Source organism: Lepisma saccharinum, chromosome 11, assembly GCF_977018435.1.
Source record: "Lepisma saccharinum chromosome 11, izLepSacc3.1, whole genome shotgun sequence".
NCBI lineage: Eukaryota > Metazoa > Arthropoda > Insecta > Zygentoma > Lepismatidae > Lepisma > Lepisma saccharinum.
In genome coordinates this window covers 40162321-40187526 of record NC_139239.1, presented here as the reverse complement: position 1 = coordinate 40187526, position 25206 = coordinate 40162321, and the positions used below count along the sequence as shown (strand labels likewise).

At 38.6% G+C, this 25206-nt stretch overlaps 1 protein-coding gene across 1 annotated transcript in view; it reads left to right on the top strand.

The window, feature by feature from the left end:
- Window positions 1–6355: 6355 nt before the first annotated feature.
- LOC145994734 (uncharacterized) overlaps window positions 6356–25206 on the top strand; it is a 230918-nt gene continuing 212067 nt past the window's right edge. The window contains exon 1 of the mRNA XM_083130947.1: window positions 6356–6688. Coding sequence (XP_082987073.1) covers window positions 6593–6688 — 96 coding nt within the window. The 5' untranslated portion in view covers window positions 6356–6592. The remainder of the gene's footprint in view (window positions 6689–25206) is intronic.

Below are 25206 nucleotides of genomic sequence, written 5' to 3'. Positions count from 1 at the left end.
GCCAGATCCGGATCCTGGCGGATCCGAAATCCGGATCTGATTGGTTCCGGATCCTAAAATTTTTCCGATCCGGATCCGCGGATCCGGAATTTTCAGATCCGGATCCGGATCCAGAACTTTTGGATCCGGATCCTGTACTTTCGGATCCGGATCCGGTACTTTCGGATCCGGATCCAGAACTTTCGGATCCGGATCCGGTACTTTTGGATCCGGATCCGTTTTGCCATCCAACATGCGCTTCTTTGGAAAGTAAGAATGTGCTTATAACATATTGTTACCTGCTAATATACATATATATATACATACATACATACACACACACACACACACACACACACACACACACACACACACACACGCGCGTGCGCGATTTGTAATTAATTAATACACTTACAAGGGAGGTCTAAGTTTCTCCCTCCGAATTTCCATGAAACTTGGCAGGTGTATAGAGGCCCCCCCTCAAATGTCAAGATGAGGAGAAATTGAAGTGGGGATCTGACCCCGAAACCACGTAAATATGGCATAGGAAGAAACAGGGGGCATAGGGCTTCTCTATACACCTGTCAAATTTCATGGGAATCGGAGAGGGACACAGGGGTCAGATCCCCACGTCAATTTGTCCTCATCTTGACACTTGAGGCGGATTTTGCCCCCTAAAACAGTTTTTTAACCGAAACAAAAAAAAACACGTATTTCTTCCTTTGGGCCCCTCTATACACCTGCCACGTTTCATGGAAATCGGAGGGGAACACAGGGGTCAGATCCCCACTTCAATTTGTCCTGATCTTGACATTTGAGGGGATTTTGCCCCCTAGAACAGATTTTTAGCCGAAACAAAAAACACGTATTTCTTCATTTGGGCCCGTTTATACACACACCTGCCAAGTTTCATGGAAATCGGAGGGGGACACAGGGGTCAGATCCCCACTTCAATTAGTCCTCATCTTGACAATTGAGTGGGTTTTGCCCTGTAAAACCGTTTTTTAGCTGAAACAAAAAAAAACACGTATTTCTTCCTTTGGGCCCCACTATACACCTGCCAAGTTTCATGGAAATCGGAGGGGGACACATAGGTCAAATACCCACTTAAATTTGTCCTCATATTGACATTTGAGGGGGGTTGCCCCCTGAAACCGTTTTTTAGCTTAAACAAAAAAACACGTATTTCTTCCATTGGGCCCGTTTATACACACACCTGCCAAGTTTCATGGAAATCGGAGGGGACACATAGGTCAAATACCCACTTAAATTTGTCCTCATATTGACATTTGAGGGGGGTTGCCCCCTAAAACCGTTTTTTAGCTGAAACAAAAAAACACGTATTTCTTCCATTGGGCCCGTTTATACACACACCTGCCAAGTTTCATGGAAATCGGAGGGGAACACTTAGATAACCTCCCTTGTTAGTCTTACATTTTGTAATTATACTCGTATAACACTACATATATTATAATGTTTTATTTTAATTTGTAAAACTGTAACTGTAGAATAATTGTATAATTTTTGTATAACATTTCTATCTTGTTATATGTGTTAAAGGTTTCATCCTGGAATGGAATGTCTCACATTTATGTGTGTTTTCATTTTCAATACATTAGAATGAATACATATTCGTTTCAATGGCATTTACAAAATCATCTCTGACATTTTATGTTAAACAAGTAAGATTATTTTTGTGCATGAGTGTGTTAGCCGATGCGTAGCAAAGTATTTTAGGAACAACACTTGAAAAAAAATTCTTGTAGGACTAACTAATGAAAAATTTCTTTGTAATCGAAGATCATAATACCTTTTAAGGTGTGGTAATATTATAATGGGATTAAGATACGAATCTCTCGGATCCGGATCCGGATCCAAATCCGGAATTTTCGGACCCTGATCCGGATCCGAAATTTTCGGATCCGGAACTCTCGGATCCGGATCCGAAACTTTCAGACCCGGATCCGGATCCGAAACTTTCAGACCCGGATCCGGATCCGAAACTTTCAGACCCGAATCCGGATCCGAAATTTTCGGATCCGGATCCAGATCCGAAACTTTTGGATCCGGATCCGGATCCGTTTGGCCATCCCTACTCTAAATGGTACACAACAATTTGTTTGCCAGAGGTCTTCGGTCAAATACGGAAAACAAACAAACGCCGTCGGATCATTCTTCATCCAGCTGTCACACATCTCGTCTAACAACCGACTTTATGAACAGTCAAAAAATCGAATTGATGGGTTATCCGCCGTACAGTCCTGATTTGGCACCCAATGACTTCTTCTTGTTCCCGAATGTCAAGAATAAATTGCGTGGACAACGATTTTCGTCGGCGGAAGACGCCGTTGATGCGTTCAAAAACCATATTATGGAGGTGTCTGAAGAAGATTGGAAAAACTGCTTTGACAAATGGTTCGAACGAATGCAAAAGTGTATTGACCATAAAGGAGAATACTTCGAAAAACAATAAAGCAGTTTTCAATGCCAAATTCCTGTTTTTTCATTGTTAGGCCCAAAATATAAATAGTGACCCTCGTAATACACGTAATATAGAGGCATGGACGTCTGGAAGGGGGTCAAGGACGGCCATATTTTCACACGTATAATTTGATTTCAGTCATAATAATTTACATTAATTATTATAATGGTGATGCAATAATGCGATAATTTGAAATTCAAGAGGTGTTTTTTGAGGGTAATATGCCCCATGGTAAAATACCTTGCTTGCCCCTCAATGGAAAACATTTGCGGATGTCCATGATTAGGGTGGGCATTTACCCCCCTCCCTTGCCCCCAGTGCGCACGCCTATGCTTGAAATTATGTGCAATATGATGAAAAAGTGAAGACGTCTTGTGAGAAGGACATGATCAACTCTTCTACCATTATCTACTCCTGAAGTCCTGATTGAAAACAAGTTACGATGATATATACAGTACATCCTATTCAACGCCAGAATGGACCTGACTGAGATTTAGGAAGTGTTGAGTTTCCCTGCCCCTACATTTCAGAAGAAACGGAGTGGGAAAATGAAAAGGAATATTGTAATTTAGAATATCGTGAAAGCAAACACTGTTTATAGTTATTTCATAAGAGCATGGAAGTAAAGAATGCATTTATCATACATTGCATAACTTCCTTGGTGATTTCAAGCCGTCAAATGTCTTGGATCTACAAGGAGAAATCGCTTTTTGCTTCTCATTAGTAGTACCACTACTTTTCCGGTCAGTCCATATTTACGTTTATTATACAAGCATTTCTCTTGATTTTATTAATGGTATGTATAAAATTTAAAATTGATATGTATGGGAGTAGCAAAATTCGTTCTCACGTTACCTAAATATAACTATTGGCAATGTTGAGTTGAGTTGGTGTTTTAAGTCCACTTTATGCACAGTAAGGCTAATCGAGACTGGACCTACAGTTTAAAGTGGGATCCGAACCACTTGTATCGAACCCGGGACCCCTTGATTACAAGGCGGCGACGCTACCACTGCGCTAAACTATTGGGAATGTTTGTACGTGTGCAAAATAAACTACTTTGCGAACTTGGTGGGATGTAAATTAAACTGTCAATGAACGAACAGGGAGACTTCAGACAAGCGACAAAGAGACACGTGTCGCTTGGAAACCAACCATCAGAAATAAAATTGAACTTCTCCCAACAACGTCCATCGGTCGCCTCGGTCTGTTGGTGGCGCATGCACGGTGAATGTTTTGCTTCAAATTGAAGGAGCCTGTGCTCTTGTCGCCTCCCATAAGGGAGTTTTCAGATCGGAGCTACACGCGACACAAGTCGCGTTGGAACGAACCAACCAACGTTTTAACACCTGCCTTAGCGGCACGACAGGCCCCCCAAGCCGGCGTTGGTGAAATCCTCAAAGCGGCACATATTGCTTGTTGCTTCGGTGTGAAATATCTCTATTCAGACCGAAGCGACAAGCAACACGTGCCGATTGGATGCGAACCCTCAGTAAACAATGCAAACTTTCGAACCGAAGCGTCATGGCAAGGGGCTACAGCAGGATTGCTCACAAAAAAATGAAGCGATGTTATCAGATGTAAAATGTTCTCAAGCCGTTCTCACTTCTGTTGTGTTTGTTTGTGTGTGTGTGGACTTACACGTGTTTTTGCTAGAAGGGTAGCATTAGATAGGCATAGAGGATGAATCTGATTGGTGGACTAGAATGTAATTGTCGGTGTATCTCCGTATTTATACCGAAGGTCACGAGCTTCGATTGACAGAAGTGTTTGTTGTGCAGTCATTACCCTAACCTAACCTAACTTTTGAGTTTGAGTAAATTGGTATGAAAATTGTATCTTGAAAACATCAATAGTGACTTACTGTATTATGTAAATTGGTATGAAAATTGTATCTTGACTTGCTACATTTACTGGTCATATTATATTTTTTATTTAATCCTTAAGAGATTTACAATTATTTCTAATTTCTCTCTCTCTCTTCTTGTCTAAAGAAAAAAAAACAGTTTTGCGCACAGACTTTAGCTAAACCTAAAGCTATCAAAGTGGCAACGTTGGATCAAAATCTGTGCGCAAAACAGGTCAGTGAGATTTGTGCGCAATTCTGGATCTAAAGTGTGGGCAATTCGATTGCGGCGCGGCAACGTGCATATGAATTTTCTGAAGTATGAAACACAATAAGAAATATTCTCGCTCGTAATTGATGTGAAAACATGCAAGTTTTTCTCATGGCTGTCACGTGTTTTCGTCTATATTTTACTTTATTCCAATAGCTGAAACTTGAATACATGATTTAGGAATTTGTCAGAGGGAAATTAACTAACGTAATTGAAAAATGTTACCAGTGTTATTTAGATGTAGTAGCTGCAGTGACACTTCACTACGTTTTTTTATTAAATTATCCTTATCACTATATTACGAGTATTAAAAAAAACATATTTGTGCATTGTAGTCTGTCACGGGACACTCGCCCTCTTGCAGCACTGATCCATTCGAAGTGCAGAGTTCTAGTTGGGGAAGCGATATATATATGCACACAAAAGTAGCTATGTTTCGTTGGTTGCCATGTCACTGCTTGGGCTGCAAGCTTTCCCATTACCAGACTGAAGAGTTGCAGGCAGAGAAAGCAAGCTCTGCACTTGGCCTCCGAGGAGTTGAATTGAGAGCGTATTGACAGTGTTCGAATTATCGGGGGAGGGGGTGGGATGCCAGGGATATTCCCCCTCACACAAAAAAAAATATATCCCCGACAAAAGATAATTATCTTTATCCCTGCCAGGGATGTTTTTTTTCACCCTCTAAAAAAATGAATTGAAAGCATATAGTATACAATTTCATAACTCTGTAACAAACACAATTGAAAAACCAATCATGTCTATTAATAGTTCAGTCATCAAAGACTTCACTGCCGAAAAGTATGCAGCCTTGTGGATTCAAGGACACCATCTGCAACTAACCAACATCACCGAGTCGAGACAACAGCACGCAGCTTCACGCTTGACATACTGCTGATATTTTACATGTATAGAAGTAGTATTCACAAGAAACTTGTAGTTTAGATAAACATTAAGTTTGAATTTGGCAATAGAAATTTGGTCAAGTTCGGTAGCTCTTTTAGTGTACGAGTTTGGAAATATCTAAACTACGTGTATATGTTCTCATAAGATTTGAGATTTAAAGACCCAGGTTAGAAATAATGTTCTAAGTTATCTTGAACCGCAAGGTAATAATTTACTTTACTGACTGGTAACATATACAAATTTTCATATCCAAAAAAACTTACTAAGTTGCCCCTCCCTCCACCAAAGCGCGTATTGTTACACGTGTCGTTTCCTTTCCTGCGTTTGAAGAGAATTATGAGTCCTGTAGTGTTTTGTTAGAAAAACGATAAGAAGGATGTTTTACAGTGTGTTTTACATTACCCCATTTTCCCCTAATAACACTTTACCTAAATCTAGAGCCACCAGCTGGCGCTGAATGGTACTTGTCCTTTTAAACAAGGTGTCGAAAATTAATTTTAGTGTAGTGTAGATAACACATGTGGATGTATACTTGTAGTTTACACTGGTGCATTTTCAATTCTATCCACCGAAATTACCATGCAGGACAAATCGCAAGACACTTCGTGTTCAGGTGTTAAGTTATTTGTCTTGTTTGCGATAAAATCTGAATGCAAGATTGTTAAATAACGATTGTAAAATAATCCGAATTTACAAAACACCAGGAGATTCGCGTGGCTTCCAAACCTTGCGTTTTGGTTGTCAATTAGAGGTGTCGATGGAGATAACATCTGGTTTGTGTGCAACGATTTCGGTTTCGTGCACATCTCACAATGCTCAGTCACAGTCGAGAGACGTGACGTCACCGGTTACACGAGGGGAGTCAGAAATCGGCAGTTACTCAACGTGAGCGGTCGCGAAAAGAAACATCGGAGGAAACTGTGGCTACGCAAAGCGAAGAAAATAAAAGCTCTCAGCGGAGCGTGAATCCCCCAGGTACGCCGGAAGTGATTCATAGCAGGTGCAGTCGGGACGCGGTGCGCTATGCGTCTGTTTCGACGACCCAGTGCGGTGATGTGCATGTGTGTTGTTGCTGTGTCGTGTGGTTTGTTTGTGCGCTGTCCGAACCGCGATGATGTTCGCCGATAGCGGGTTCGCTGGCAGTTTCGATGTCAGCTCCGACAGCAACGACGTTCATTCTGACATAATGGACATGAAAACTTGCGAGGTAAGTGTGTAAGCGGTAACAGCATTACTAAGCTCTAGTTGCGAACACCAGTTGATAGCCGGTCGCCGTAGTTTGAATGGAGAAGAAACAAATAAAGTACGTTTTTAATATGTGCCAATTAACAGGTCACAGTTTAGATTCTTGGTGCAAACTTAGGAAGCCATGTATTTTCCATCCTCACAAACTAGAATTAATTGCCTAGAAAAGAAATAGAAATCCACTTAAATACAAAGTGAAAGTAATACTCCCCCTCATTACTACCTTGTTTGACTGCATACAACATTGTCGAGACAAGAACAACTTTACTTTTTAAATACATTAACTTGACGATCCAACTGCTCATACGATTAAAATATTTCTTAAATATGATAATAAAAACAAAGGTTTACTCACAAAATTTGACGTGTAGTAAGTTGTGACAAATTTACCTATTAAGATCAGCCGATGGGGCCTCTCCGATGGCGCAGTGGCATCTTCGTTGCCTTGTAATCAAGGGGTCTCGGGTTCGATACCTGGTGGAGGCACACAATGGTTCGGATCCTACTATCCACTGTAGGTCCAGTCCCGATGCATAAAGTGGACTTAAAACGTCAACTCAATCGATCAGCCGATGTCATAAATTCACCTCACGGGCTTTGTCTTCGGCTGAACTTGAAGTTGTCGATTAGGCATGTAGTCCTCTCGCAACATTTTCAAATATACTTCAACTACGAAAATGCCCAGTTTTACAGTTTCAACAACAAGCATCATCCTAACAAAAATAAACAATGGCTCGTTGTGATACCCATTTCATTGATGCCCTATGCACGTGTTGTTAACTCTTTGTTTAGAATGTGCCCAATAGACGGTCAAAGGTATGATTGATTGATTGAGTTGGTGTTTTAAGTCCAGTTTATGCATTGTAACGCTAATCGGGATTGGACCTACAGTTTAAAGTGGGATCCGAACCACTATGTGCCTCCACAGGGTATCGAACCCGGGACCCCTTGATTACAAGGCGACGACGCTACCACTGCGCCATCGGGGAGGCCCTAGGTCAAACGTATGATTCGTGGGATTATACCTCCAAGCACAAAGCAAATTGAGTTACTTTTAAAATGATTTCCCTCTTACTCTATAGCTGAACAGGGGGGGGGGGACAAGAGGGAAACACACCCCTCAATAATTCAGAAAAGTATTTCTTCAGAAGAATAGAGTTGTGAGGGGGAATAGTGGCGCAGTAACGTTTTTCATTGGAGGGGGGGTACAAAATTCAGCCTCCCATGTATAAGTATATACACAAATCAGGAAAAATCTCAGTGTGTCACGAGATCCGGTCACCAATAACAGTGCAGAGGAACTTTCAAACAACTTATGGAAAGATGCCGCCCAATGTCGAGAGCATTAAGTCGTGGTATGACAAGTTCAAGACCACAGAATCTGTTGCTGACTTACCGAGAGGTGGCCGAACCATCAACCTCAGCGATTTCAAACAACGTAAAACATCAGCCAAAGTTATATTTATGATATCTTACAGAAACGTTTATTTTTTCGTGCCTACAAAGTGCAAATTGTACAGGCTTTGTCTAATGATACCAGGGGACACACTGAACTTTTTCCTGATTTGTGAACATTTCCGGCTTCCTGGGCACTAACACTGCTACACTACAGCCACGTTACTGAAACCTGGAACAAAAAAACTTGATTAGTTTTCCAACATTTTGGCACCACTTTCACATCTCTACCTTACATATAGCGGATATGAATAAAGTTTGTAATCAGGGAAAGACTTCTGGGACACCCGGTATACACACACACACACACACACACACACACACACTCTCTCTCTCTCTCTCTCTCTCTCTCTCCATAGGCACCGATACCTAAGTATAGGTGGGTTTCATGTGACGTCAGGATTAGCACCGCCGCCATGTTTGCGGCAAAGCTATTTGTCGTCTGCAAGGAAATACCCATCACGAGCGTTCGTTACACCTGCGCTAAGTGCACGTTTTGTTAGTACTGTGTAAAATGTCTGTAACATTGCATAAAAATGCAACGAAAAGGCCAACTCAAGTTCATCTGTGTTTATTTACTTGAACCAGTTTGTTTTCGTATTTATTAGTGGTTCGGATTCTGCTTGAAATATTTACATCCAGTAAGTAACCTATGTTTCCCGTTCGGGGTGGGAGAGAGTGGTCATCGACGATCTTGAGTACAGATTAACTGAAAATTCCAGGACTCAGCAATAATTTTGTGTGTTTCCTTTTAACGTTTGTTCAAGCACAGTAATTTGAAATGTTGAGTTGTTCAAAAACAGTAATTTCACTCCTTGCTTTAACAATTTGGGATATGCAGGCCTCAGTGACGGAGTGGTTAGCAATGTCGCCAGAAATGTTTGCAGGGGGGTCGGGCAAATGATAAAAGTTGAATGGTAGAAAAATAATAAGTATTATTATAACCCATAACCCCACAGCGCTACAGCCCTCGGAGGGCCTTGGTTTACGTACCGACTGCTCGTCTCCCTCCCACACTGTTCCTCCGTCACCTGTTAGAGCGTGGAGATCTTAGACCAGTATTGGGGTGACGGGTGGTCAGCCCCAGCCGTTGTAGGTCTTCTCGATCGGGTTACGCTCACTCAATCGGAGCTTCCCAATTTCCTCACGATGGTGGGTTGCCACCGGCCCTATACGTAGGCCGAATAAATTCCGACCAGAGCCGGATTCGAACCTACGCCGTCCCGCAGCGAACGATCTCAAGACGAGTGAACGCCTTAACCCGCTCGACTACGGAGGAGGACAAGTATTATTATACAATAGCTAATACATATTATGAACTAACAAAAATAAATTGTATTCGAATAATAATACCTAATATTAATAATTATTATATTTATTATATAAATGGGGAAACTCTATCCATTAAACGAGTGAATAACATAACAACTATTTTCTATTATTTCTTTTGCAATTTATGCAGTTAGTATCTGAAATGCATTTTGATATTAACTTTTGCACGTCTCGTTCATGAAAAGGCTTTAATAAATGTTAGGAGGAATTGTTTTTCATAAAGTTTGTTGTGTGACCTCTCACCAACAACAGTAATTATTGGAATTTTAAAAACTGTGGAACCATTTGTTCTTTGGATGAAATGGTAGAATATAACTTCGTTGCTTTATTTTTTACTCAATATTTTCGATCCAATGCATATTTACTTTGATTATTCTGTTCGAATACCAACCATTATACTTTATTTCTGTTCTTAACAATAACTTTCGGCTTTCTTGTATCTTTAAATGAACGATGTCAATTTCCAGGGGGTCCACCGACCCATTCGACCCCTTCCCCTTCCGACGCCCATGGATGCTAGGGATCACGAGTTCGAATCTCGGCCTGAGCATGACTGATCTTAACGACTAGCCAAATATAGCAAAAAAAAACGAAGTAAAATAAACCAAATAAATCAATCAATTTGCGATACTTTGCTTTATCATTGACATTTTTTAACCAAGCAGTGCTTTTTTCTGACAGTAGTACGCAAAACCTACTACCGGCACCTTTTCTCATGAATAGCAGTTCATGAATAACAGTTTCTGTTAATGAATGAAATATAAATAATCAAGTACAAGCGTGCAATTATCAAGATGAATTTAACTTTGAATGTTATAATTTTTATCGTCAAACTTATCAACACCTTTCTACCAAATAAAACAATAACAAGGAAACGCTACTTGCAAGTATGATAAAAAACACCAGTTCAATCCATTTGTACTAAAAGTCAGAGAGAAATGCGATGTATGAACTTACCTGAAAATAAATGTTCACCCCACCGCTCTGTACTGTTTGTTTTATTCATTAATGTTGGCACGATTTATTCTCGCCATGACGGCATATTCTAATCAACAATCGGAAAATTCTGCGCCGTGAATTGCACCTTCTGTTCTTTCTCGGAAAATTCTAGGATAAACGTGAGTGCCTGTTGACGTAATCAACCTAGGTTGGTTACGTCTAACAGGTTCAAATCTCCCCCCGCCCGCTTGAATTCCGAATGTTTACAAGAACCCGCCACAATCATGGCTGCTCGATCCCACAATGCTACAGTTTGTGACGTAGGTGAAACACACCTATAATGTGAAGGCATGAGAAATATTCCATTTTAGAACAGCTCACAAGAATTTCCGGTTTTTAATGCAAAATTTACATAAATAATTTTTATTTTTCCCTTTCTTAGAATTTATGGTTATTTAAAAAACAGATTTTAAGACCAGATAAGAATTCCGAAATTTACCAGTATTTACAGCTAAATGTGAAAGCGGGTTCAATGCTGTGAACCTAGTCTTCAATGATTAGAGAAATCCTTTAGAACTTTTAAACCTACGTTTCCTTTCCTTAGACCCGCAGTGCATTACTTTCATGCAAAAAAAAAAAAAAAAAAAAAAAAAAAAAACAATCCAAGAAATGTAATGTAATGTAATGTGATGTATGTAATGTATTTTTCTTACAGTTTGACTTTAGAGTTTAACTTAAAATTGCGTTTGTGTTACATTTGATATCAAAATTAGATTTTAAGCAATTATGTCCAATTCTAAGTATACCTAATACAAGGTAAAAATAAATCCTCCCCCCTCTGATAAAATCACAAATTGTACCCTGTTTTAATGTCTAGGGAACATTTCACTTCACCTAGGAATGATATCGTCATGAGACGAATCGAGATTGGTCAAAGCCTCATCTCGTCTCCTGTGTGGTTGGTGAGGTCCTTCTCGTTCTTGTTTGTGCTTATTTTTGTTTCGTCGGTTTCCACTCAGAAGTTCCATTTGAAAAATTCATATACTTTTGTGATGAAGATTTGTATCGTATCTTCGAATCGATGCAACCCCTTCTCTAGAAAAGTGTACCCCCCTTACGCAAAAGAGAATTCGTCTGGAGCGTGATTTTCTGATAGTAAACTTTATCTGATTCCTTTGCTCCACACTCATTTTAAACAATCATCTCCTTAAAGAGGTTTCCAAGAACACAGGTCAATGAACTAAATAGTGGCAAGCACAATGTAATAGAATAAGTTTACAATGGTATGAATTTCTATGGTAAGGAAGATAATGTTTAAGTTATAAACAATATAAATATTTTAATTAAGCGACTTGAAAATATGTTCTTTTAACAGCTGCACCTTGCGTCTGTCAAATTATCGAAGGGGGTACAGGAGGTACAATTTAATTTATGGATTTAGGGGGTACAGTACCCCCTTCAGAATTTGGGGGTACAATTTACCCCTGTACCCCCCGTTTCTGCGCCACTGAGGGGGAAGAATGAAGCTCGAGATAACAATTATACCTAGGTATAAATCTTCCAGATAGTCATGTAGTTGCATCATATGATGTAAGTTATCGTTTTTGAATGCCTGCACTAAGTATTCTCTTTCAGTCACTGTATTTTGTCAGTGGTAATAATAAGTTTAATATATTTTGTGCACTTTCAAGACTCCTTTCCTAACAACTCTGTTGGGATGAAAAAAGTTTAATTCAAGAATAATGAGTTGTGAATTCAGAATTCTTTGGTAACATTGTATTAAATTGAAATCAATATTGGGTTATGTTCGAACTTTTGTTATTTTGTGAGGATGGTTACGGTGAAATATACGATAGAAAAATACGGTGTATTTTTCAGGATTCGAATCTAAGACCTCTGGCTTCGTACCGCGTTACGATAAACACAGTCACGGACCCGAATCAATATAGATGTACTGCTAACGATCTCTCTATAGAACTGGAAATCGAAATATGTGTAAATTTATCGCCTACAAAATTCCATTCATAGCTTCCTGTAAAATGGCCACAACAAGGCTTTAAGTTTCCTCCTGCTCTTTCGGATCTCCAATGATTTTGATTTTAAAACGCGAACTTTAGCCAAAACTTTCCCCTAATATTTCGTTACCCTAACAAAGCCCTCGAAAACAAGAGCCATGAATGCACGTTTAGAACTAGAAGCTGTAGAACCTGTGCTTTGTAGAGGTCATTCATGACGTGACCAAACGGATATATACACTTCCCGTGCGACCGGCTGGTTCTGAAGCATTAACCGTAAACACTATGTTGTAATAATCATAAACATAACGGGAACACTCAAACGGACAATGCTATAAGGAAGTCACATATTTACTAACCTTCATATTTTAATAAGTTCTAGACCAGTTTGTTATTTTCGAAACTAAGTGTAGTAACTTTGTTTTAAAGTTCGAAGTTGTTTCAGTTAACATTTTTAAAAATAACTTTGAAGCAATGTTTAGATGTTCCTTAATCCGTTCCTTACAGTGCATAAAAATGTTTATCACAAGAGAATGATATATTATGTGGGCGGGGTCAGAAACACGAGCTTCATCATAAATTTGTTCTGATCATTGCTGAAATAATATGGCGATTCCTATTATTGAACAGTTGGGTCATTGCTAGCATGCGAATTGTGATTCACCACATTCACGGTGTTACATTCGTATTTGTACTTTGTCTTTTTCTTATTTCATGTCGCTTTGTGGAACTGTTGACTAACCACGACGATGAGGAAGAAATAGTGTCCCTTTGTCAATTTCATGTAATATCTTACAGATGTGCTGAGGCCAGGTCTCGAACTGGAACCACAAAATTAACGCCAATGCTTTCCCAGAGATTGGTTATTTCCACTTTGCTTTACTTATATTGATCACATCAACATGGACGTATATAGGATATATACTTACAACTTACAGAAATAATGGATGGGGCTCAACTTACAGCAGCGGAATGATGGGATAGTTCGATAAAGAAGTTAGTAGAATTTATTTTCACTGGAAAATTTATGATAAAGAAATAGCGAGGTGCAACAACAACAACGCAAATAGCCGGCCCCGGTGGCAGAGTGGTTAGCACATCGCGCTACGACGCCAGGGGTTTCGGGTTCGAATCCTGGCCTTGGTATGGATGTTTGTGAGTGTCCATTCATCAATTTCATCATATCATCACTCTTCCTCATCTTCGCAAATTAGCCAAAAGTGGCACAAAAAGCGAAGTAAAATAAAGCAATTCAATCAATCAAAGCAAAACCAATAACAATATAGCGAGAGGCTATGTCGATGGGCTCCCCGATGACGTAGTGGTACTGTCGTCGCTTTGTAATCAAGAGGTCCCAAGTTCGATACCCGGTGAAGGCACGTAGTGGTTCGGATCTCACTTCAAACTGTAGGCCGAGTCCCAATTACCCTATCTGTGCATAAAGTGGACTTAAAAACTCAAACTCTATGCCGGTATACAAATGACACTTTCCAGGGCACGCGAATATGTTAAAATTTGCAGTTGAAACCCAGAACTAATTTTCAAATATAGATTCAGAAATTTACTTCCTTATTTCGAATATTATAACATTAAACTTGAGAATCATAATGTACATAAGTGTACAAGGGCAAAACTGTAGCGACAAATAAAGCAATCGTTCAAGTTATAAAAATATATATGAAAATGTATGAATATAAACACATAAATAACTCTTACCGAGACTGTGGTCTGAACAAAGATTAAGGGTTCGAGACCTTACAACAAGAAATTCACCCAATGATCTACGCTAAGACTTCAACGAGTGAAGTGTCAAACGATTTCGCGAACTGAACAAGAGGGTCTTAAGGTGTATTGTATTGTATTCCACCCCACACTAGTTCTCCACACGAAACGCACCTTAATGAGCAAAAATAAATTCGGGACAAGACAAATAATAAAAATCAACACTGAAATCATCACTACAAAACTTCTCATGTACTTGTTCTTGCAATCTAAATCAACCTATCAGTTTGTTCAAGAGTATGTAAAAGATTGATATCGATTTGCCAGTTTCTGATTAGTACCCGTGATTAGCCGTCGGATCTAGATTTTTTTTCTAGGAGAAGCAAAGAATATATATAATATTAATTTGAAGACAATTACAAGGGTTCGTTTTAGGTCAAACTTGTGATCAGATAAATTAATCGTAATTGTACCTTTGAAATGATACTGTACGATCTATCTCCTCCAGTAAATAAGGTTATATAATTATCCTACTAGTTTTTTTTGTGAAATTGAAGTAGTTCAACGTAATTTGCATTCATAATGATTACAGTAAGGGATAAATAGAGAAATTTGACCTAGAATGATTTCGCATTGTGTATATTAGTTAACCTTATTACTTTTAACCAAGTCCATGATTCGATTTCCGGTGTCAGCTCAGGGTTTGAAATCCTGGGGGGACAGGGGGGATTTCCCCTTCTCAACAGCATTCTTCTCCTCTGCATATATATATACGATTTCCTTTTATATGTATTTTTAAAAATAATGTATTTAATTAGTTAGTAACTTACATTTATATTATTAACATAATAAATATGTATATCATATATTTGTGTATGTAGTAGATCTTTCTTTCCCCCACCAGTGTTCAATGATTGCGCACCATGGTGTCAACAGTATATGTTGTCCCGATTAGAGTATTTGTGCTAAACTTTTACCGCCTGGGCAAGGATTGCTCGAGCAATTTTTGATTGTTATAATATAATGCTGCCAATAATTTTTAACAATAGTGCTTAGTCATACCATCGCAGTTCCACAGAAAATGCAGCTCCAAAACCTGTTTCATTATGTGTTAATGAAAGACATTACGAACTTTTACCTTGTTTACAATAAACCAAATATGTTCACAAGTTGCGGAATTTATTCAGCATTGTAGAGTTGTTGCTTTGCGTAGATGACCTTTTGATCGCGACCTGTACGAGTACATTGTCTTTTGTCGGAAGCGGGGATGAACTGAGCTTCGTGGTCCACTGGCTATTGTAAAACATTTCAAAACCACGAGGTCCTGAATTCGAACTTCCGGTAAGGCATGGAAATTTCGTTTTTGCCCTTTCCGGTAGAATCACGCGACGTAAACTACCAGAGTAAATAATTTATTGTTTATTTATTTGCTTTATTTTACTTCGCTTTTTTGTGCCACTTTTGGCTAATTTGCGAAGATGGGGATGAGTGATGATATGATGGAATTGATGAATGGACACACACACATCGATGCCCAGGCTGGAATTTGAACCCGGGACCCCTGGCTTCGTAACACCAGAGTAAATAAGAAAAATATATTTCATATATATCTCAATGAGTAACTCGGGTGATGCTGTGGTTCTGAAATAAGTTTTTGTGGTTTCCGAAGTCGACGATAGCGACCTCTTGGGGTGGGAGATTTGATTTGAAATTTGTTATTCTCTCCCTCTCTTTCTGGCTCTACAGCCCTTGGTGGGCCCTGGCCTCCTCCACAATCAGCCTCCATTTCACTCTGTCATCAATTCATCTCCTCCATCCTTTAATATTTATCATCCGCATGTTTGCAGCGACGTCGTCTATCCATCGAAGTCGTGGTCTGCCCTTTCTTCTTGCGTGGTGAAGCTTTTCTCTCAATATTCTTCTTGGTTTGCGGTCTTCTATTAATCTCTCAACATGTCCTAACCAATTTATTCCCTGAGCTTTGACAAATCTCACTATATCCGGGTCTTTTATTAAATCATCCAGCTCTGCATTATATCTTATTCTCCAGCCATCATCTTCCCTCGCAGGTCCATATATCTTTCTTAATATCCATCTCTCAAATATTCGGAGGGCATTTTCATCTGACAATTTCAAAGTACAATTCTCTGATCCATAAGTGACAACTGGTCGTACCAGTGTCTTATAAATTTTAAGCTTTGTATTTCTTGTAATCAATCCATTTCTAAACATGTGCTTATTTGCAAAATATGCACGATTGCCTGCCTGTGTTCTTTCCTTTATTACTTTACTCATATCATTATCGTTATATACCATTGTCCCCAGATATTTGAAACAAGGGACTCCCTCAAACTTTTTCTCTCTAATTGTCAGATCTTAAGGTGCTCTTCTAATCGCAGAGTTGGACATTCTCAAATAGGCTACTTAATCTTCTTTTGGCCTCGTCACCTTGTAATCAAGGGGTCCCGTGTTCGATACCCGGTGGAAGCACATAGTGGTTCGGATTCCACTTTAAACTGTAGGCCCAGTCCCGATTAGCCTTACTGTGCATAAATTGGACTTAAAACACCAAATCAATCCAACTTAATCTTCTTTTCATTTACAGTAAGTCCCATTTTTATTGCTTCTCTTTCCATTTGCTCATAAATTTGTTTAAGTGTACTTATTGCTCTAGTAATGATAGTAATATCATCTGCATATGCACACATTGTTCCCTTCTGGTCAACTACATTTATTACTTTATGCAGTGTCAGACTAAGGCCATCCCCTTGTTTCACTCCTGTATTGAATTCAAATTCTTCACTCAGTTTACTACTTACTTTCACTCTTGCCTTAGTACCACTCATAGTCATTCTTATTAGTCTTATTATTTTGAGGGGAATATTATACTTCTCAAGTACCTTAAACAGTCCATTCCGATTAACACTCTCAAAAGCCTGCCTGAAGTCAACAAATGGAAAACGCAAATCCACGTCATGTTCATAAAACTTCTCCATCATCTGTCTAATAATAAACATCTGATCAGTAGTGCTTCTGCCTGGCCGAAATCCCCATTGGTACTCTCCAAATATATCTTCTGTGTAACTTTTTATTCTCTATCTGATCAATCCTGATAGGATCTTATAGACCACATTAAGAAGTGTGTAATATCCTCTGTAATATCCACATATTAATTTATCACCTTTCTTATAAATTGGGCATATTATTCCGGATTTCCATCTGTTGGGCATTGTTTCAGTTTCCCATATCATTACAATCAATCTATGTATTGCTGCCAACAATGTGTTACCGCCAAGTTTAATAAGTTCTATTATCACTTCATCCTCGCCTGGAGCTCCATTATTGTTTATTTTCTTCATTACAAATTCAACTTCTTCCATAGTAGGTTCTTGTACCTCGTGATCATTCTTATTTCCTATATGCCTATTATATTGCTCTTCTTCTTGGTCTTCCACTTTATTCAAAATCTCCTTAAAGTGCTCTATTCAGTATCTGATTCTGTTCTACAATTACTTCCCCATTCTTATCCTTACAGCATTCTATTCTTGGCTCAAATCCTATTCCCATTCTATCTATTACTCTATAGAATTTTCTTATTTCACTTTGTTGATTTAATTCAATTTCTTGCATCTTCCTTTTGAACTTCATTTTCTTCTTTTGTTTGCATAGTGTATGTGCTTTTCTTCTTAATTCCTCATACCTCTCAGCATTACTTCGAGTCTCCCTCTGTAACATTCTCTCTCTAGGTTTGTTTTTATCATCTATAACCCGTCTGCACTCTTCATCAAACCACCCATTCCTTTTAGTTTTCTCTTCTCCAAAAGTGTCCACCCATGCTACCTCCTTTATCACTCCTTCTATCATTCCCCATTCGTCCTCAACCACTTGCAGTCTGTCATTCTCTTTCTTCTTCACTTTTTACTTACGTATTCACTTATAACTTCTTCGTCTATCATTTTATTCATGTTCCACTTCTTTCTCTTGGCCATCTCGTTTCTTTGCACCGCGATCAATTTTCCCTCATTACTACTTTTACCAGGTAGTGGTCACTCTCACAATTGGGTCTCTGTAGCTTCTTGCATCAATAACTGATGAGGCATGTCGTGCATTAACAAGGATATGATCAATCTGGATCATTGTTCCATTAGGTGCCTTCCAAGTGAATTCTTTTATGTTCAAAACAGGTACTTGTTATGATCATGTTGTTCCTGACAACAAACTGGCAAAGAAGGTTCCCATTCTCATTACTCTCCACATGGAGAGTATGCTGGACGGCAACACCGCGCTGATATTCGTCCTTTCCCACCTGAGCATTAAAGTCGCCCAATACTGTCAACATATCATACTTGTGGATCTTTCCACATGCTTGTTCCAGATTGTCATAGAACTCTTCTTTCTCATTATCGTCTTTCTCTTCTGTAGGCGCATGTGCATTTACAATTGTTATGTTTCTAAATCTTCCTCTCAACCGTATTCTACACATCCTTTCATTAATTGCTTCAAATTCCAGAAGTCTTTTCCTCATCCTTTTGGTTATTATAAAGCCTACACCGAATTGTCCGGTCCTCCTCTCTGGTCCACTATAAAGTAATGTGTACCCTGGCTTATCAATTCTTCCTTGCCCTTGCCATCTAATTTCCTGAAGTACAACCAGATTATATCTAAATTTTAATATCTCATTTGACACTTCATTCATTTTCCCAGGTCTTAACAAAGTCCTGACATTTCATGTTACAAGTGATAAATCAGTCCATGAAGATCGCCAGGTTCGAATTCCATTATATCCATCCATTGTCCGAAGCTGTTGCTTTGGTTTCATAACGGTTTCATTTTTTTATATTTGTTATTTAGCACCGCTTTCCTTCTATTTTTGGCTAATCGCGACGGTGAAAATGAGAGATGATACGAAATTGCTGAAGGGACACTCACAAGGAACACCCATGCATAGACCGGACCGGGACCCCTGGGGTTGTAGCGCCCTGTGCTAATCACTCTGTCGCGGAGGTCGGTTCTTGAAAGTATACCTACCAGATCATAATAAGGAAAGTAGAAAACGTTGTTGCAAAATGTAGGACTTTCAGTTAAAATGTAGGAAATAATAACTGACAGTAAAGGAAGAAAATGATTATTAAATGTTTTAACAAATCATGTGAAGCTGACATATTTTCAGTTCAAAAGTTATTCATTTCTAAAATGAGTTCTTGAGCAGAAATTTCTCAAACTTATAATAACCCCCTAAGAGTGTCTACATGCTACATCTCCTGCGAGTTCCACAACGTAAGAACGATCTGCGTGTTCAACAACGTAAGAATGATTCCACCTCAAATCAAGTAAGTGTATACCTTTGCCCCCTCGGATTTTTCGGTGAACAGGCGTGAATCCTACTTTTTATGAGACCGTCCTCCATGGCTCCCGAAGAAAGTAGCCATTTTAGCAATATACATAGTTAACGTAAATTGTTATTGTTTCTATCTACAATTTTCATCATTATTATTATTATTATTATTAACACTTATCATTGTGGATTTTTTCTTTAACGTTATTTGTCTAACTTTTAAGATGGTGATGAGGAAGATGAGCTATAATTACGCGTGTAGGTGAAACAATTATTAAAGAACAGATAAATTGAAAAGCTTTGAAGAAGAACAAACTAAAAACAGAATTATTTTTCTTCCACTTGTCTGTTCATAAAACTACTTCTGTTCAGTTGCTTTGATTGCTGAAAATTGTGCTTCTATTGGCGACTTCGTTGGAGCGAAGATGAGGTTGTAGACGAGTTGAAGACATTTCAAGAACTTGAAAATTTTCCATCGCCTTCTCCCAGTTTTTGAATCTCTAATAACGAATATCATGCCATCAAGGATGGACGAAATATTTTCTGGTAGATCCCGATTTTCTTTCCACCGTTTCCTTGTCTTTGTATGTATATTTCTCGCTTTATCTTTCTTCAGTTCTCTCTCTGTTTCTCTCAGGTTTTTCTGTCTTTCCCCCTCTCTTTATTTTTCAGTATTTCTCCCTTTTTTCTTTCTTAGTTTGTTCCATCCTCTGTTTCTCCTACTCTTTCGATTCTTGTTTCTTTCATCCCCATTTCCTTTCTCTTTCTATCGTTCTTTCGTCTTGTTTCCTTTTTCCCTGTTTATCTTTATTTCCATCTTTTCTTCTCTTCCTTGTTCGCCTGTTTTTCTATTTAACACTTTGTGACCCATTCTTTCTTTAATCCCCTGAATGTGTGTGATTCTTGCTGTATTACAAATGATTCTTAAATTTCCCCCCATTTACTATATTTGGGTGAGTAGGAAGGTAGGCACGGGTGGGCACAGGCCAGTTTTCTCCATGTGTTTTTCTCTTCAGAAATATTCGCCAAGAATTCAGACAAAAAGTGAGTTTGTGAGTATTTTCCGAAAACTGCTTCCTTGCGGGCTTTGACGCAAATACACGTTAGGAACGAATCGAGAGGCACACAATAGCTTGGTCAGTTTCTAAGTAGATTACAGCAGCAACGCTAGTTTTTTTAAAATTATGCAGCATTAGTAATAACTTAATCAAACCCTGGCAATAATTTTAGAAAGCCGCGTGTGTATATATGAAGTATCGATTTTAGAAGAACATTCGATTGGATTGTACATTTGTCTGTCGAAGTCAACAATGGAATCATTCAAAATCAGTTGATCTCTCGAAAACTACTAATACAGACACAAATATATAATTTCGCGAACTGAAAGAATACACACATATATGCGCACGCAGTTAGAGCCACGGTGATCCAGTCGATAGGACGTCTGACTGCTACCCAGGAGACCAGAGTTCGATTTCAGGCTTGGGTGCGATATTTTCCAACTATGTCCCTACATGGAGCATCACAGCACCTCCACAAGTGGCCGAGGTTGATTTACGTTGTGCCTTTTATGTATATTGCAATCATTGACGTACGCAGAGAGGAGGGGGCTAAAGGAGCTACAGCCCCCTCCGAAAGTTTGAGAAAATCAACATTTTCAAATAAAAACCGTGAAAAACTCGAGAAAAACCATAGTAGTAAATGTAAGTAAATCCCCTTCTAAACCAATCCAGATTGTCATTTTTGGGAGTAGATGATTGATTTATTTATTTTACATCGCTTTTTGCGCCACTTTTGTCTAATTTGCGACGATAGGGATGAGAGATGACATGATGAAATTGATGAATGGACACTCACAAACATCAATGTCCAGGCCGGGATTCGAACCCGGGACCCCTGGCGTCGTAGCGCGATGTGCTAACCACTCCGCCAAGGGGGCCGGCTTTTGAGAGTAGAACGTTCTAAATATACGAAATATCTTGTTGTGTATAGCACCCCCTACAAACCAGATGTATACTATCCACCTTTACAATTCCACCCCCCCCCCCAAAAAAAATCCTGCGTACGCCAGTACTTACATAGTAAATGCGTATCCAACTTCTGTAAATGATAATCACGTGCCCAAATTTCTTGTATAATTCTCATTGTTGTTAATACTACCTTCACACGGCAAGATAGTGAGCTGTGATGTGAGCAATAAGACCAATGGCTTGTATATTTCGTAAAGGGAGGATTATGTTTGTTTTTTGTTTTATTTTGTACTTACTGCTATATCTTCTGACATTATTATGTTACTGACCTTGTTTTTGTTTGAAAACGATTCAGAGCATGGGCGTATCCAGTGGGCCAAGGGGTGACAATTGCCCCCCCTCCCCTTCATGGAAAACGAGTGCTGAAAAATTTCATTCCCTTCATTGTGTTTTTCTATGTGGAAAATAAAATAAATGTTATTCCCTTTTGAAATCATTTAAAATGAAGAATTGCCCCCCACGATTCAAAGAGGGGTTATAACCTCAGCAGCCACATCTTGGGGCATCCCTGAAGAAGATTGTAGCCTCTGCTAGTTAGGGCAATGCACACTGGATCTTTGAACTCCGATGGATTTTTTTGCACACAGCATGCATGGTCGCTCTGTTCGAGAAGAGCATTGGCCGGATGTTGTCGTGGGAAGGCCGCGACGTGATTGTGGCTCGCTCTTTTGATATTTTCCTTGCCGCGATGTTAGATTTGGAAGCTGCTCTCTGTGCCCAAGGACCGTGAGGCGAACAAAGGCCTGACCGCCCGATTTCTCTCCGAGGAAAATAACAACATCACGTCCTAAGGCAATGCAATCTTGTACGAGATAGGAGACCTCAAAGATTCCATTGTTCTAAAAAAAACATAAAGTGACAGTATTTTGGAAAGTGAAGTCCGGACTTTAGCAAAGAATAATTATATGAGGAGTGGATGTAGTTTTCTATCCAAACCTGAGCACCAAAAATAGTCAAGATTTTATTTTTTCGGAAAGGGATCACAGAGAAAAACATTTCGATGCAAGTTGAGAATGTCAGTAAGTAAGAAACATGCAAAATCCGTATATGTAGATCTATATGCAGGACGAATCTGTAACTTCGTATCAACCTTATAAAGCGAAAATGATTTATGATAGAGATATTTTCATGAAGTGATCGAACAGGGAACGTCATGTAGCGAGTTGAATGATAAGGTAAACGTCCCTGTGCATACAGCACCTTGCCATGAAGGTACATTTAGGGGCGAGTTGAATGGTGACATCTACATTTTCACATGGTTGGTACCTCCCTCCCCCAAAGGAAGTATCTAAGGGCCACTTTATCGAAAATCTCCAATAGGAACAAGAGTCGACTAACACCTTGTATGTTTTCCTTCGCCTGTTACCTCTGCCAAGTGTAAATTTCTCCCTTGCATATTCTAACTTGTTATCTTTTATCACCCCTTCCCTGGAGCTACCCTTCGCTACGGGCTACCGTCCACACAAAGTCGATCATTATACAAACATGACACGTGATACGGATAAAAGTGTGAACGCAGCATGTTATCCATTAAGTTGTATCTGTCTAGTTTATATAGTTCCTGAAATATGAATACCTTAAAATGATAGGAACGACATGAACCGTTAGAAATGTGTAATACTTGCAGCTTTGTTAATTACTATTTTAATATTAGAGTAAATACGTGATTCAGCGACATTTATTTCCACGATTCTTTTCCCTAATAGTCTCCGTTGCACTCTCTGCTGGAAAGTGGAAATTGTTGAGGCAGATTGTAATTAGCTTGTCTAACACTTACGTAAAAGTCCCGTTAACTCTCTTACCACCAGGAAACGGAATACGGAAGCCAACTACACTTAATGTGATTTAAACTTGCTGTGTGGAAATGTTCATGTCTAAAAACTTTACAATTGATGTTTGAAGGAATTCGGTTAATAATCAGGAACTTATTTCCTTTTAAATATTGCTGCTGTTGCATAAGAGATGTGTGTTTCTTAACAAGAGTTTTAGAAATTACGACATGCATTAAAGGACAATAGAAAAGTTACAATTTGAAATTTTAATCTTCATAGGATTTCTTAATCTTTTTTTTTTACTTGTATTAAAAAATGTAACGTTTAGGCCCACGGCAATAATATGAATATTTGGAGAATACTCACAGAACATAAAACTACTTTCCATTCCTATATTTAGTAGACACAATTATTATTCTTAGTTGTATTTTCTTTCGTATTTAGCCAGTGTATAAAATTATTTATATTTTGTATTTTTTACGTTGCTTTACTGTCACACTGGGCTAATTTACACGATGGAATGAATTATGATTAGATTAAATTAATGATGATGAAGGGACACTCACAAAGAAACACCCATTCCTAGTTATTATATCTAGGCTGTTCCGGAAAAAATGAAGTTACGTAGAATGTGTGTATAGTTTCCCCCCAGAGCCAAAAATTACCAAGCACAGGGGGATGTAGAAACCACACTGTAAAAGTTTACTGGAGAAATGACGGTCTTAAAACCGTCAATTTCCACTACCATCATACCGTAAAAATGACCATGACCGTTTTTAAAATGTTATCTGCCATTACGTACTTTCCCTAATTAATGCAATTGTAATGATTCAGTTTTTAAAACTATGTTTATGGTCCATGCAACTGTAATTTATAATCATTAACTATCTTTATGCATAATAAAATACGTATTCAAATTTAAGTTCAAAATGGTTGCGTACCGTTTTTGTAAATTAACAGATAGTGTACATTTTATCGGTAGAGTGTAAACTTTACGGTAACTTCTAACAGTGCAGAAGAGGAAACCCCCCCTTATCTCCCTTCAAATATCAACCTGCGCATGTATAATTGCGAGTCGAACTTGAATATTTCAATTTCACGGTGCACTCATCTTTATTTCCATATTGTGATCCCGAAATGCAAATATACCCACTCTTCTTTTCTAATGATGTTAAATGAAGAATCCAACTCTCCATATCTATAGTCTCATGAAGCACACATGTTCTATAGCGTGTAAACAGCACCTTGATATATTGGCATAATCTGATTACTTGATCTTCTGCGTGTTTGAGAAACAGATTCGCGTATAGATTATCTGCAAATCAAAGCAATTCTTTTCCGCTTTAGGTTTAGTTTGGAGTTGTGGGTGATATCTTCCTACATCGCATTGATCATTTCTGCTTCGATTCATTTAAGTCTATCAACTGTTTCACGGTTCCACACTTCTCACAAATCACAGATGTGTGTGGGGGGGGGGGGAAGGACGTTCTGGTAGAAATATTAGTGATTGTCCGGTTAATGTATGAAGAAATGTATGGAATGCTGACGTTTCAAATCAGAATTTAATTTCGTTATCCACATAAGTTTGCTAGATGGATCCAGAATGACTTGACGTAATGTCTCAGATTTTCGTAGACTCAATAGATACAAAAAAGCCCTTTGCGTTGTACTTGGATGTTCCTTCGGAAAGGATAAGTGTTTCCTTAGTAGTACAGGAAAAAGGCATACCAATAATTATTGTAATAAGCCGCTGTCTCAACGAGTGAATTGTTATCGGCATTAGATCCTCACTGAATGTAAAATATATCTTATCCAATTACAATATAAATTGAATATTTGATTTCAATTTAGAGAAATATTGTACTCATTTTAAAATTTTA